The sequence below is a fragment of the Sceloporus occidentalis genome, unplaced genomic scaffold (genome assembly GCF_023333645.1).
Source record: "Sceloporus occidentalis isolate IW3139 unplaced genomic scaffold, rSceOcc1.0.p SCAF_7, whole genome shotgun sequence".
Taxonomy (NCBI): domain Eukaryota; kingdom Metazoa; phylum Chordata; class Lepidosauria; order Squamata; family Phrynosomatidae; genus Sceloporus; species Sceloporus occidentalis.
Window position 1 is genome coordinate 9,754,934 of NW_028316987.1, and position 15,075 is coordinate 9,770,008.

At 39.9% G+C, this 15,075-nt stretch overlaps 1 protein-coding gene across 1 annotated transcript; it reads left to right on the top strand.

The window, feature by feature from the left end:
* The first annotated feature begins 274 nt into the window (after nt 1-274).
* Nucleotides 275-14,714, top strand: LOC149309147 (keratin, type I cytoskeletal 42-like). Its single transcript, XM_089532097.1, has 8 exons — nt 275-652; nt 5,923-6,005; nt 7,768-7,924; nt 8,737-8,898; nt 10,976-11,101; nt 12,722-12,942; nt 13,419-13,462; nt 14,617-14,714. The coding sequence occupies exons 1-8, from the start codon at nt 482-484 to the stop codon at nt 14,712-14,714; spliced, it is 1,062 nt and encodes a 353-aa protein (XP_089388223.1). The 5' UTR covers nt 275-481.
* The last annotated feature ends 361 nt before the right edge of the window (nt 14,715-15,075 follow it).

The following is a 15,075-nucleotide window of genomic DNA, read 5'->3' on the forward strand; positions in this document are numbered from 1 at the left end:
GAACTGTCGATTAAAGGTCGCCTTTATTACCTGGTGATAGTATGGGGTAAAATTCTGGAAGTGTCAACAGCACCTTAACTGTATATCTTCAGAGGTGGAGTTTAACACTGCCAAGCCCTCTTTTTAAACATCATTATAAAAATCCATGAATTTTGCCCTACAGAGCATTCTCTGTACAGTAACCTCTGCAGAAGTTGAAATTCCTTAACTACTTCATTCAAAAAAATTACCAATGGCTCTCTCCAGTACTACTTACTTAAAAGGCACAAGTTCTTCTTTCCAGCCTTCTGGGCCAAGCCTAACCAGTTCAATCTACAGAACATCATCCGCTAAAAAATACCGGACGCCCAGCGTCCACGGAGGGGCTGGTGGCTATGGCACCCGCATTTCCACAAGTGCCAACTATGGTGGATATGGCAGTGGCTTTCAACTCAGTGGTTCCACCAATGACCTCCTCCTTGCCAGCAATGAGAAACTTACCATGCAGAATTTGAACGACCGTCTGGCTTCCTATCTGGAAAAGGTGCGCTCCTTAGAAAATGCCAACACTCATCTTGAGAAGCAGATCCGGGAGTGGTATGAGAAAATCTCCCCAATTGCTAGACAAGACTACAGTGATTATTACAAAACAATAGAAGACCTCAAAAACAAGGTAAGATGTGGTTTGATTTTTGTTGCATTTGGTTTTTGGATTAAGGGCAGTTTGGATACAGATGGATGTTTTTGTCTTTTTTGCTATATATTTTTGTGGGTTTATATGTGAAAACTGATTGAAAAGTATATGTTTCTTACAAAATTCACATATTTCTATATATCCAGAACAGAAAGAACCTGATTAAAAAAAAAAATCAGACGTGAAAGAAAACAAAACATATGGATTCACCCAAGCCCTGAACATGGAGTGTATAGCTCTTGAAAAAGCCTGGTTGACAGTACCTTTCCATACAATCTCATTAGTCCTTTTAAAATAAAATAAAATAAAGTAAAATGAAATCATTTTTATCAAACACAAATAACACAACAGCACCCACACAAACACAAGTAAAAACATAAAGAAACCAAAAAACAATCCTAATATAATCCCAAAAACTAGCACTCAGATTCTCTCCCCCAAAACTGATGTTTATCCCCCTATTACTAGATTTCCTTCAATTCATACTAGACAAGGCTTTTACAATTTAAACAAATTCAGTTTATTTTACATAATCTAGAACCCGGAACTGACCCCAGTAAGAATGCAAGTGAGAAATAAACATTTCTTAGGACTTTATCACACGGGGGAAATCGAGGGTTTAAACAGCAAAAATTGCGCAATCACAATTAACATTTTCACACACAATGCAGGTAAAGAGCCATTATCCTTGGAATAAACAGGCAATAAACAGCAACAAATCATTCATGAGATTTCACCATGAATGATCTGATGCTGTTTATTGCCTGTTTATTCCCAGGATAATGGCACTTTAATCACGACGTAGTGTGAAAATGTTAATCGTGATTGCGCAGTTTTCACATGATTTTTACTGTTTATACCCCTGATTTTCCTCATGTGACAAAGTCCCCAGTCTTTTGAAAATTTTGTAGAAGAGTTGTAACCACATTAGTCTTGAAGTTTTAAAAAATTCACATTTTCAGAAAGTGAAATTACCATATTTTTCCACTTAGTAAGTGTAGACAAGGTAGCTTTCAACAAGTTAAAACAAAGTGCAGCTAAAATATTATTTCACAAAAGTTTTTAAACAGTTCAACCAAGAAGTCTATCTAGATCACAAAAAACCATTCAAAAACACAGTTAAACCATAACAACAAAAAAGATAAAAATGCAACACATCCCATTAAAAAACCCTTCTGCCACATGAGTTTAATAGCCAAAGGACTGCCTAAATAAAAAGTTCTTTGCCTGCTGATAGGAAGCCATCTGATGGTGGAAGGAGCAAGAGAAACCAAGGATCTCAAAATTCAGGGAGGCTCTTATGAGGAGCCATACTCTTTTCAGATATGTTATGTTTTCACATAACAATAACATTAGTTGCCTTTTGGTTGTGATGTACCATTCCAGCCAATGTCTTACAAGCAAAAGAAGGCAAGTTTCATGCAGTCTCCAGTAGTTGTATGGACAAGGGAGCTATAGCAAGTGCTGTTCTTGTGGTGATCTTCTCACCTTTTTATCACAATTCAGCTTTTCAAGGCTAATGCAACTAACTAATCACTTTTTACACATTTTAAACTGTGCTTTTTTAAAAAAAAATGGAGCAAGCAAAAAATAATGAAAGGATATCATAGTAGAATATGGATCAAATACTGACAAAAATGTAATAGAATGATGAAAGAAACCCTTTAATTAAAGTGTCCCCCTCCTTCCAGAACAGGGACTGGCATTCACAATAAGCAACCTGTTCAAAAGGCAAAATATCAGGCCATCCATCAGTAATCTACTAAGATCAGCAGGAAGCAAGAACAGAGATAAAGGTTGGAAGGAGGAAGCTACTATTTTACATGAGAGCAATTATTGTTGAACAGGCTTTATTTGGCTGGCATCACTAAGTAAAATCATGTTGTATAGAATGACAGCTTTCATTCGATTTGCAACTGATTATAGTAAAGCAATGCCTCAGCAGTGTTAAGAGGGGCCTAATATAACTGCCCACAGATCACAATACAATCCAGATGGGAAAGTCTCAGGGATGTATGGAGATCCAATTCAAACCCCCATTTTTGCTGTAGCTTGACATTCTTCACAAGATTATTGTGAATGGAAAGAAAGAGAGCTATATATGCCACTTTGAGCACACTGCAGAAAAGATAAGATATCAGTATAATTGTTCTGTTTTCAATGTTTTCAAAGATCACTAAGTCTTCCCTTGGGAGACACCCACTTTGTTATTGATTTGTGTGTGTGTGTTACAAAACAGGATAAAATGCCAGGTACTTTATTACCCATTACTATTCCATGGTGGTGGGATAGTGTGGCAAAAAGACTATGCTGATGGCAGCACCGCTGCTGGTAGGATCTCCCATGTCAGACAGGCAGAAGGAGGCATGATAAAGCCTTCTTGAATTTTTACCATTAAAATCTAATGATGAGACAATCCAAAATGAAACAATAGATAGTGCCAGAAGATGAGATGAGATTCAGATGGCACTCAGCGCGCTGCTGTGGTACAAAAGAGGACAACTACAGGTAGCTCTGTGACTAAAGACACAGCTGGAGTCAAGCCTAAAGGATGTTTAGCTGTTGGCATGCTCAAAGGTGAAAGGAAAGACTGAAGCTGCACAACACATATTATAGGAACATAAAATGCGAGAAGCATGTATCAGGGAAGGTAGACATAGGGGTGAAACAGACCACCCAAAAACACCAGACTAGGGCTGCTGCAGAGCCATGTGCTGTGGTGCCACAACAACCACACGCTGTGGCCCCAATCTGACTAATTGCTGGTGCAAAAAGAAGCAGCAGAAAGCTGCTCCTTGTTCAGATAGCAAAAAGCTGGCTTTTCTGCCACCGCTGCAGCTTTGCAGTACTCCTGTGGCATGTGGCCTCTACTGTGAAAATGGCCAGGTGGCATGACACTGGCTTCTTGCCAGCTTGGGGGCATGCGTTGTGTATATGCTACTCCCCCAAGCTGCTGGGAAGCTGACTTTATTGCCGGTCAGTTCCGGCCCATAGTAAAACAAGAAATTGAATATATCAACATTGCAATACTTGGGATGGGACATTTTGAATCAGATAATTACAGTGTTTTACTCAGGAAATGAAAATCTTAGAAGATATGGGTTGGCATTAATAGTGAATAAGGATTTATTTACTTCATGGCCTTGAGTCTGCAAGACCTGAGTCTTACAGGGCTGTTGATGATCAGGTGATGGAGGTGGTGATGATAGGGTGATGGAGCAGGGCTGGTGATGGAGGTGTCTCATTCATAAGGCTACCATAAATTGAAGTTGACTTGTTGACAGCTAACAACAAACAACAAATTATTTTCAGGTCACATGGGAAAAGCCTGTAATTGTCTGTTGACTTATTTACACTTACTCACAAATAAAACTTACTCTGAAATTCCAATCGCTGATTGAAATTGCCTTATACGTGCATCTTTTTTTAAAGTCAGTTGTTCCATCCCTTTTTTATCACTCACTTGTAGCTAATCTAATCTCTCTATAAAGTTACACCCACAAAAGAGTAAATACAGAGTAAACTGACACTTGGGAAGGGCCATTTATTGAACCAGTGGGAGCAAGGAGTCTATATTCTACTTGTTATTGACTTTAGCATGACCACATTATTTTCTAAAAATGAGAAGCAGTTAAAGCTTTTACACAGATATTCACTATTTGGACAAACTTGACCACCTCAATAATCAGCATGTTACATTTGTATTACTTTCAGAAAGGTTAGAATTATTCCATAATACCAAAAAAGGTGGTGTAGCAAGGTCAAATTTACTTTAAAGTGGCTGCTTATGTGTAAGGAGTGGATTCTTATTATTTTAAAACTAAATGAAGCTGTAGAGTAGAAGCAGAGCCTGGAAAAGTTACTACCCAAACATGCTAACCATGCTGAAGAATAGTGGTCCAAAACACTAATTTCCCCAGGATCTGAGAGGAATAACCATGCTGAGTTGGCCCAAAGCTCCATGCACATTGATATTCCTATTGGAAGTGCAACACGCCCTTATCAAGCCATTGGCCAGATACCATTATCAAGCTCTATAAGAGAATATGGGCTTGTGCATGTGTTGTTGAAAAGGAGTGTTTCCACTTCACCTTCCCAGAACACTCTCAGAATTTCCCTAGAATGCATATGGATTAGAGTAGCAGCCTAAGTAACATTGGTGCATTCTAGACGCGCAAAAAGTACGTACTAGGTACATACTAGGGTTAGGAAAGGGCGTCCCTTCCGGACGCTCTAACCCTAGTACCTAGTACGTACAAAATGTCGGCACCCTATACACATGGGCGCCGCCATTTTGATGTGGCGGATGCTTAGCGTCCGCAAATCGCAGCATGGTTATGACGCCGCAAGTGCGCCATTGGCGCCTTGCGGTGTCATAAGCGCACCGCTAAAAGAAGCCGTTTTGGGGGGCTTCTTTTTTCTGCACGGGGGAGCCACGTGGTTTGTCCGCTGCGGCTCCCTCATGCAGCAAACACAGGCGGCGGCAGACTGCCCTTTTGGGCGGTCTGTAAACCACCATTCTTATCGCTAGAATTGAGTTCCCATAATAAAGGCTTTACTTTGTTTCTCTAAGCTATTGGTGTATTTGCTCCTTAGTCAAGATCTCTAAGAAGCCCTAGGATGACAGAGAATTAATCAGGACTGTCCCTGACACAATGAGACAGTTGGAGGGTACTCTCCCTGGCAAAACAAGAGAATTGGTGGGTATGTTCTACACAGCTTGTTTCACAAGGCTCACCCCACCATTGGGCAGAGTGAATAAATTGCCTTGGGCAGCAAATGCTAAGGAGACAGAAACAGTAAATGCAGCCTGGCCATTTCTCATAAGCGCTCATTACTTCTCCTCTGTGGAAACATCCCATGAACTAGATTATTGGGCCAAGTGGAGGGCACTGTCCCATTGACAGTGCTGAATTAAGGTTCAACTGTGAGTCCAGTTTACTTCTGTACACATAATGTGGGAGCAATATTAAGTTGTCTAAAGCAGCAAAATAGCCAGCCAATGTCTTTCCAGAACATTTAGCCAAATGCTCATGTGCTAAAATGGCAGAACTAGAAGATGACCCTGGATAAAGTTTGAAACTTTATTGTGTTTATCAAATAGCCTAATAAACTAAAGTGCCTGAATTTCTCATAGATATCTTTCCTCACATTATACACGTATTTTAGCTTCTAAATTTTTAGTTTGGATTCACTGATGCCAGTTCAATACGTAACCTCTTGTCTTCTGCATCCATATTGTTTTCCAGATTATTGCAGCACGACTTGACAACACTCAGATCATTCTGCAGATTGACAATACCAAGCTGGCTGCTGATGATTTCCGAATGAAGTATGCATCACAAAACTATGGGCAGATACAGCAGATAAGATCAAAAATTACATTCCATACAAAATATGAACAAATAACACAATTTGCATTACTTTTCCATTGCAATTTTCTGAAATCTAAAGCTCCAAAGGTAAAATGTGTACTGGAATTCCTCAAAGGCGTAGGGAAGTAGTTTGGATGAATCAAGCTGCAAGAGAAAATGGTGGATGAAGAAGGCTTTGAGCACTGCTACTTCTCAACTCCATGCCACCATTTCCAAAATAGTCATAAACTTTTTGTTCACTCTGCTTTATTCGTGGCAGTATTTAATTTTGCTCAAATCTACCATTGTATTCTGATGACATTTTTGCCACTGTAATTTTTTTTTTTTTTTTTTTTTTTTTTTTTTTTTGGGGTGTGTGCATCTGTGTGTGTTTAAAAAAATACCTGCCACTTAAGTTCATTTCATAAACTTGGGGGCATCACTAGGAGGTGCAAAGAATATTGACCACACTGCGTGACAGCTTAGAGCAGGTGAGCACCCAGTGGAGCAGACATCCTGATCCATCCAATGACACACACCCTGGCCACCCCCTTGACCAGCCTCTGCCATCCATCAACTGTGGCTACTGGCAAGGCTGCTACCACTCGGCAACTCTTTCTAGGTCTGGTGGGTCTACTGGTTGAGTATGAAACCCTTTCCCACCTGTGCAAGCAGCCCCTCTAGACCTGGAAGGCAGCCCCTTCCCACCAGCAGTCACTGATAGTGGTTGGATATTGCTCTCACCCAGCAGCCTTTTTCTGGGTCTGGCAGGGCTGCTAGCCAGGTAGGAAAGAGAGTCACCTCCCTTTCCCACTCACTTAGCAGCCCTGCCAGACCCAGAAGGGGCTGTCAGGTGGCAAGAGCACTTTACCGTCACCATGGTTGAGGCAGCCTGACTGGTGTATGGTGGTGATGGCATGACTTAGTGCACTTGGGTGATGCCACTAGTGCACTAGCGATGCCACTGTATCCTCATGCACTTTTTTTCCAAACCATAAATCCAGTGGTCACTTATCATAGTTGACATGCCCAGAGAATAGTAAAAATATACCTGATGCTGGTGTGTCATTATAGCAGACCATGATTCAACTCCATTAGCATTTGAATGGGAAACCTCTTGGGAACCCCTAGTAAATTGCTTTCAGAAACTCAAAGAAGAAACAGGATAAACATAGGAAATAAAGAAATAACCACGATAGTGAGGAATGTCCTTAAAGTACTGTTGCAGGCATGATTTCATATCTTAAAGCTGGACCCAATCCAGACTCTAGTACATTTTTGCAGCCAATGGATTTCTTCCAAGGATGTGGTGGCTTAGTGGTTAAGATGCAAACTCTGATGATCAGAAGATTGGAAGGTTGGCAGTTTGCGGCCCGAGTGCTGCATGATGGGGTGAGCTCCCATCACTAGTACCAGCTTCTGCCAACTTAGCAGTTCAAAAGCATGCAAATGCAAGTAGATAAATAAGTACCACTTAAGTGGGAAGATAACAGCTTTCAATGCAGTCATGCTAGCCACATTCGAACAATGCTGGCTCTTTGGCTTAGAAACAGAGATGAGCACCGCCCCCTACAGTCAGTTATGACTAGATATTCATGTCAAGGGACTACCTTTACCTTTACAGTAGTAAAGTACTATAAAAATAAATTAAAAGTAAAATACTGTGGCTAAAAAAAAAGGGGGGGGTATGTTCTTTTCCTAGTAGGAAGTAGCTGACCTGTCTTTTTAAATTATAAATAGATATGAGACTGAACTGGCACTCAGACAAAATGTGGAAAGTGACACTGCAGGGCTGATGAGGCTCATTGATGATTTGACACTGGTGAAGTCTGATTTGGAGCATGAGGTTGAAGGGCTGAAGGAAGAACTGGCTTACCTCAAGAAAAACCATGAGGAGGTAAGAAACATCATGCTGAATCACAGAGTTATGAATATGCTGTTAATGGGAGTACAGAAAAATGCAGGCTTAGTTTTGTCATATTTGTTACAAAGCCCTTCGCTGTCTGCATCTGCAGCAGTACCTGTATAGGACTGACCACCCTTAAAAGGGAAAGCTGTCCTCTATAAAGTGGGATGCAGGACCAATCTACATACATCTGTTGTCAAACTCCTCCTCCAGAGTTATTATCTCCAATTCCAAGAATCCCTATTCATTGGTTTTGCTGCCTTCAGTCCCAGGATCTAAAGTCCAAATTATTCTGGATGACCAACATTTGAGAAATACTGACATTCCACCAAAGACATTGTTTCAGATTGTTCTCTTTTTGGTTCCATTCTGAAAGGCCAAAGGTACCATGCCAATTAACTAATAGGTAGCTAGTCTTTAAAAACATGGTGTTTAAAATGCAAGATTCTTGGAACTCTGTGTCAGTATCTGCAATGGTTGAACAAGTAAGGAGCCCCATCACTGGTATATGCAATCCCCAAACAATTCAACCTCTTTTGTATGACTTGTTGTTGTTGTGTGCCTTTGAGTCATTTCCGTCTTATGGCGACCCTACGGCAAGCCTATTGCACAGTTTTCTAGGTAAGATATGTTCTCCTCTAATGCTGAGAGGATGTGACTTGCCTAAGGTCACCCAATGGGTTTTCATGGCTGAGCAGGAATTTGAACCCCAGTCTCCAGAATCACAGTACAACAATCAAACCAGTATACCACAATAAGATTTATAATTAACATGAAATAATCATTATTGCTAATGTTTGCAGGAAACAGAAAGATTGAGACAGCAGCTGGGAGGAACTGTCTCTGTAGAGCTGGATGCTGCTCCAGGCATCAATTTGGGCCAGATTATGGATAATATGCGCCAGCAATATGAAGCCATGGCTGAAAAGAGCCGTCAAGAGGCCAAGGAGCGGTTTGATAAACAGGTGATGCCTAATAATTTGACTAATATTCATATACAGTGCATGAAAACTCCATTACAAACTTCCTATTGTTTATTCCTGAAACACTTCTTTAAAAATAAGTTGTTAAATTGTTCCATTTCAGAAAAGTGCATTGGAGGCTAAGAGAGATGACTTTTAAAGTTTTCCCAAGTCTTGAAAGGTCTGTTGGTCCCATATAAACAAAAAACAAATAAAAAAAGAATGGATGGGACAATATCTTTAGCTGAACCAACCAGTGTTGAAAAAGCAAGGCATAATGTTTTTAATGCCAGATCCATCTTCCTGCCATCCTGAATCACAGCCACAATGCTGGGCCAAAATTAACCCAGGATAAAGTAATCCTAATTTCAAATACTTGAAGATTGAGAGGGATCAGGATTAAGCACTGCTTTCCAGTGGTCTAGTTTTTACTCAACTAATTTTTGCCCATTTTGGCTATCTAAGATTGTAATCCACTAGAAAAATAAGATGTAACAAACTTATGAAGGACTGTATGCTAAACTGAGATGCAGCTGACATTCCCATACTTATAGCATCATGCGTTTGATGCAGTTTGAAATCTGCCATGTTGGTTTCTGACCCCTGTACAAAGCACTATTTTTTTTACAAGTTACCTTGGAATTATTATTTTTTTAAAGTAGAAAAGCAAGTCTGTAAGGCCAAGTAAGATACAGTTTGATACAAGACACTGATAACACCAATAAAAGCAATATAATAAAATAACATAAATAAAGGGGGGGAAAGGAAAGAAAGGGGGGAAGAGAAAGAACAGAAAAGCAGAAAAAGAAAAGAAATGTCAGTTTAGTTTATTCTCTAAAGCCAATTAAATTTGCATAATTTTGAATATGAGTTAAAACAACAAGTTTATTGATTAGTCAACTGACCATATAAATAAAAAACAAAATGCAAAATGCAAAAATATAAAATAGCAGAATATCAAAATACATACAAAGATAACACTTGATTACACTTAAAATTCATATAGAATTAGCTAGGAAGTTAAAACAGATTAAAAAATTGAATGAAAGCGGATTGAACATGATAAGATACAAGATAAAATGAAATAAAGTAAAACAATCTAAGGTGGGGTACAGACCACCAGAAAGAGGCGGCCGGGAGCCACCTCTCTTTGCCGCGTAGCTGTGCCACAGCAACCAAATTGCATGGCGCAGCTATGTGGAAAGCAACGGAGTACTGAAAAGAAGCCCCTTTTAGCCTGGCCACAAACTGCCTGCGGTGGCACGAGCACATCACTGCTGTGCACACCCATCTGGACGGCATGCATCAGTGACGTCCTGGTAACGTCCTAGGATTGCGGGGCATCTGGAAATAGCCCCCTGAGGCAACCCTAGCACGTCACCAGGACAAGCTTAAGGACCCGTCTGGACCTGGCCTAAAACAGTCTAAAACAGAGTGGAGGACATCAGTAACAGTATTTAAATGAACCATGGCACGGAACCCCATATTGTATCATAAATTGATCTCTCAAGCAAGCAGCTTTTACAATAAATTTTGCTACACATCGCACTAGATGTAAATTCTCTCCAGAAAGGAAATGGGACAATTTAATAGTAGGATCCCGGTTGGTCATTTTAACCAGAAATGGTTGTAAGAAATGGGATCTCTCCTAATCATATAAACAACAGTCAAACAGGATATATGTAATGTCCTCTATGGCTGAAGCGCCGCAAATACATGTTCTTTCATAATAGGGCATTTTTTTTTGGAACTGTCTGCTTCTTACCATTGAGTTCAAGTGAAAACAATATGTCTGGGAACTTACCCAGTCCAGTTTTGGTTTTATATGACACATAATTACAGCATATTCTTTCAACTGTGTGAAAAAAGGTGGAATGCCTCTTCTACAATGGCATTCAGTAAACTCGGTTTTGGGGTATTACTATAGTGTATTTATTTTTTAAATAATCAGGAGCATCCTTTTTTTAATCTTTGGAATGGTTTATTGATCTCTCCAGATAACTAAACAACACTTTTCTTACTACAATCCCATTTGCCAACTGTACATTGGAATCACCCTGTTTTCCCCTTTGTATTTCAGGTTGAAGAATGGAATGTGGAAGTGACTACCACTACTCAACAACTTGAGTCCCATAAAAGTGAAGTCACAGACAGGAGACGCACACTCCAGAGCCTTGAGATTGAACTTCAAACCCAACTTAATATGGTAAAGTCTGATGATTAAAATATAGCTCAGAGGTTAACATGCAATGGTTAATTCGATAATAATTTGGGAAGTCCTCCATCAATCTCTAGAAGTTCCCTCAGTGCACCGTTTCTGAAGATAATATCTAATACCATTCCTACATTTGGAATGAGCCAAGTAAAACAGTACTGGTAGTTGTAAGGAAGAAGTCAAAGCATTGTTTTACTTTAAACAAAGCACTGGAGATGAAAACTCCATAATATTCTTTCAAGCTATCACTTCAGCATTGATAACATGGCTGGGCATGCACATTTTAACCTTAAAGCAAGCAATATTGCCAGTGGCATTCTGCTGGAGAGATGCTTGGCCAGGAAGATGGCAGTGGCAACCCCAAGGATAAGGAGGAAAAGAACCTGTGCCAATTCAAATTTGGGCAGGGGAAATGTGTAGACATCATTTCAGTTTCAGTATATTATATTACAAGTAGGTGTGGTGCCAACAGGGGGGAAATCAGGGCAGCTCCACAGCAGAATACCGAATTGCAGCCAGATTATTTTTACTAATGTAGACAAGGCCTTAGTTAGTAGTAGTATAGCAGTAATTAGCAGCAGCAGCTTTTCTATTGTGATCCCCCCCCCCCATGAAAAAGGAAATTCTTAATGAAGAAAGGAACAGTTAATGTTAAAAAAATTTTTACAGACCTAAGCAGCCATCTCACCCTCACCCAGTTTGGTTCAAAATTAGGTTTGTTTGTTTTTAATATATAAACTCGGTCACATAATGCAGTTATATCAGACACTGTGCATAGAGGATTCTTCAGTCTTGTTTATCCATTCATGAAAATGTAGTTCCATCCAGTTTTTCAACAAGATTTATGCACATGATATCATAGAATCGTAGAGTTGGAAGAGACCACAAGGGCCATCCAGTCCAACCCTCTGCCATGCAAAAAATCACAATCAAAGCATCCCCGACAGATGGCATTCTGTTTAAAGACCTCCAAGGAAAGAGACTCCTTTCTTTCATGTATATCCATTCTAACTGGTACAGTCGTGGGGCAACTTGAGCTATATTTTGTAAGGGTACACTTTCACCTTTCACCTACCCATCTACCCATCTTCCTTCCTTCCTTCCTTCCTTCCTTCCTTCCTTCCTTCCTTCCTTCCTTCCTTCCTTTCACCTACCCATCTACCCATCTTCCTTCCTTCCTTCCTTCCTTCCTTCCTTCCTTCCTTCCTTCCTAATCCTAATGCTTAGTTTTCCAAGGACAGATTGCTATCTCACCCTGGGATCATAAGACAAGCATAAGGACAGTGACTTTCAGACATGAAACTGGAACTATTTAATTCAACCTATGACAGCTGCTGAGCAGCATCTTCCTTAAAAATTTCAGGGTGTAAAAAACAGAAGAGGCAGCTGAGATAATGTCAATTGGGCAGTGAATCTTCATGTGAGTCTGAATTTTAAAAGAGATACTCTAATTAAAAGAGCTAGTTTATTTGGGAGCTAGGATTCAGTACTTTGGATCATTTCTTTAAAATTTTAAGTAAAACCCAGAGTAGATTCATGGCCCTACTGGCAAGACAATACCATCACTGGTAGAAAGTCCTCTTAAACTACACTTCTTATATCTTCTTCTAGAAAGCTGATCGAGAGAATGCTGTGGCAGAAGTCGAAGCCCGTTACGGGGCTATTTTGAACCAAATCCAGGCCACCATTGCTAATTTGGAGGCACAGCTGATGCAGCTGCGAAACGATATGGAAAGGCAGAGTCAAGAGTACAACAGCCTCCTGGATGTTAAGATCAAGCTAGAGGCAGAAATAGCCACTTATCGACGTCTGCTGGAAGGGGAAGATAGCAGGTAAGTTGTGGAACATCAGCAGAGATGTTGAAGTTGGGCACAACAATAAACTGCCATTATCAGTTTGAAGGATGCTGAAAGAAAGATTGAATAACACAGTGGCATAACAGAGGGTAAAATTCAAAAATTGGGAGTTTCATTTTTTGGACTCCAGCTCCCATGCTGGCCGGGAGCTTCTGGAAGATCTAGGCCAACAAGTATACTTCAGCAGAACAAAATCACAGGTAGAGAGGAGGAGATTTTTCAAATGACTCTTACCTGGGCAGCAAGATGGTGGCATTGGGATGTCAAATACCTAGCTTTCCTCCACTAATGGAATTGCATCAGCTGAAAAACAGGACCACCCTCCAATGCCCAGCTGTATGCCCTGCACAAGCACCATGCCAAAGAGCCCAAATGTAGGAAAACAAATGATAATGGCTAAGTTCTTAAGAAAAACTGACAAAATATGTTTTTATGTTTTTGTTTTTGCACAGAGCTATTGAAGAAGAGATCGCCAAAAGAGAAGCAGCTGAGAGAGGTATAAGTATGAAACACATCCACTCCCTTAGAGATACAAAGATCTGTTAGTTGTGTTTTTGTTCCCTAGTCAGAATCCCACCAATAATTTCATCCTGGCCCAGCTCCATATCAGCTTGAGAAAATTCCTGTGTACTTCTGTAGGTCTTTTTTTTTTAAAGTATACATTTTTGTTATGTAATTTTTTCCAGATATGGCCTTCTACAGACCAGCCTGAAAGCCTGGCTGGGGAACAGAGTTGGGGCATTGTGTCCACATGGCACATGCCCTGATTCCGCCCCCCAGGGTGCTATGATGCCACATGCCGTTCCACACAGCACATGGCATCACAGCACTTCTCTGGCATTGCATCCATACAACGCAGTGCCAAAGGAGCACCATATAGCCATGTCACCACAGCTATCACACTCTTTCCAGGGCGCAAAAAGGAGCTGCTTTTTGCAGATCCTTTTTGTACCCTAGAAAGGTTGGATCGGGGTCATTGCCCCAATCTGGCTGAAGAAGGGGCGGCTGGAGGCTGAAAATCTCACAAAACTACAAATTCAATAGTTCCATAGATCTTTGGAAAGGCGGTATATAAATAAAATTTTATTATTATTATTATTATTATTATTATTATAGCACTGAGACATGGCATTTAAAGTGATATTAAACTGCATTAATACTTCAGTATAGATGCAGTCTAAGTCCAATTGCTAGTCTTAACTAGAGAAAATTCAATGAATAAATAATATTTACATAACTTTTGACTTACAATTCAGAATCTTATATACTGGATCTACTCTAGTGGGGATCAGGCTGTCGTACTTTGGTCACATCATGAGAAGACTTGGCTCTTTGGAAAAAAACAATAATACTAGGAAAGGTATAGGGAAGTAGAAAGAGAGGAAGGCCACATGCTAGATGAATGGACTCTATTAAAGAGGTCATGGGTATGAATTTACAGGAACTAAACAAAGCAGAGGAAAATAGGGAGTCTTGGGGTCCATGGCGTTGCCATGGGTTGAGATCAACTCAAGGATAGTTAATATCAATAACAACATGCAGTTATAAAGATTCTGTTTTGTACTAAGTGGTGGGCCATGTTTTCCAGTATCTAGTAAGGAAAACAGCAGCTATAACAACATCTCTATAACTGTGTATTTTTCTTTCCAGAAAAAAATAAAGTTCTAAGGATCAAAACTGTTGTGGAAGAAATGGTGGATGGGAAAGTGGTATCATCCAAAGTTGACGAGAGGGAGCAGAAGATGTAGCCAGCTGTGGCTTGAAATGCCTTTTATGTTCTTCGGGCAAAAAAAGCGCTTATCTTTCGAAGATAAAACAATGCTTTTCTATAGATTTAAAGAAGAATTCAATTGCATGAGAGCTATTGTGCTATTCATAAAGAAGGAATGTATTATTTCTCTTCTTCTTCTTCTTCTTCTTCTTCTTCTTCTTCTTTTCTTCTTCTTCTAAAAAGTCTGTATTAATTCAGAAAACATAGATTTTTTAACCAATTGGTTGCCAGTTGGCTGTATAATTGTTCACCTACTGTTTCAATGCACTGTTCTAAAGCATTCTGCATTATTGCCTGAAATTTAACTTTTTTGACCTAAACAAAGCAATAGTAGTTTA

Coding starts and splice junctions, on each gene's coding strand:
- LOC149309147 (XM_089532097.1), top strand. CDS start 482: ATGCAGAATTTGAACGACCGTCTGGCTTCCTATCTGGAAAAGGTGCGC. Junction 653..5,922: donor TAGAAGACCTCAAAAACAAG/GTAAGATGTGGT, acceptor ATTGTTTTCCAG/ATTATTGCAGCACGACTTGA. Junction 11,102..12,721: donor TTCAAACCCAACTTAATATG/GTAAAGTCTGAT, acceptor ATCTTCTTCTAG/AAAGCTGATCGAGAGAATGC.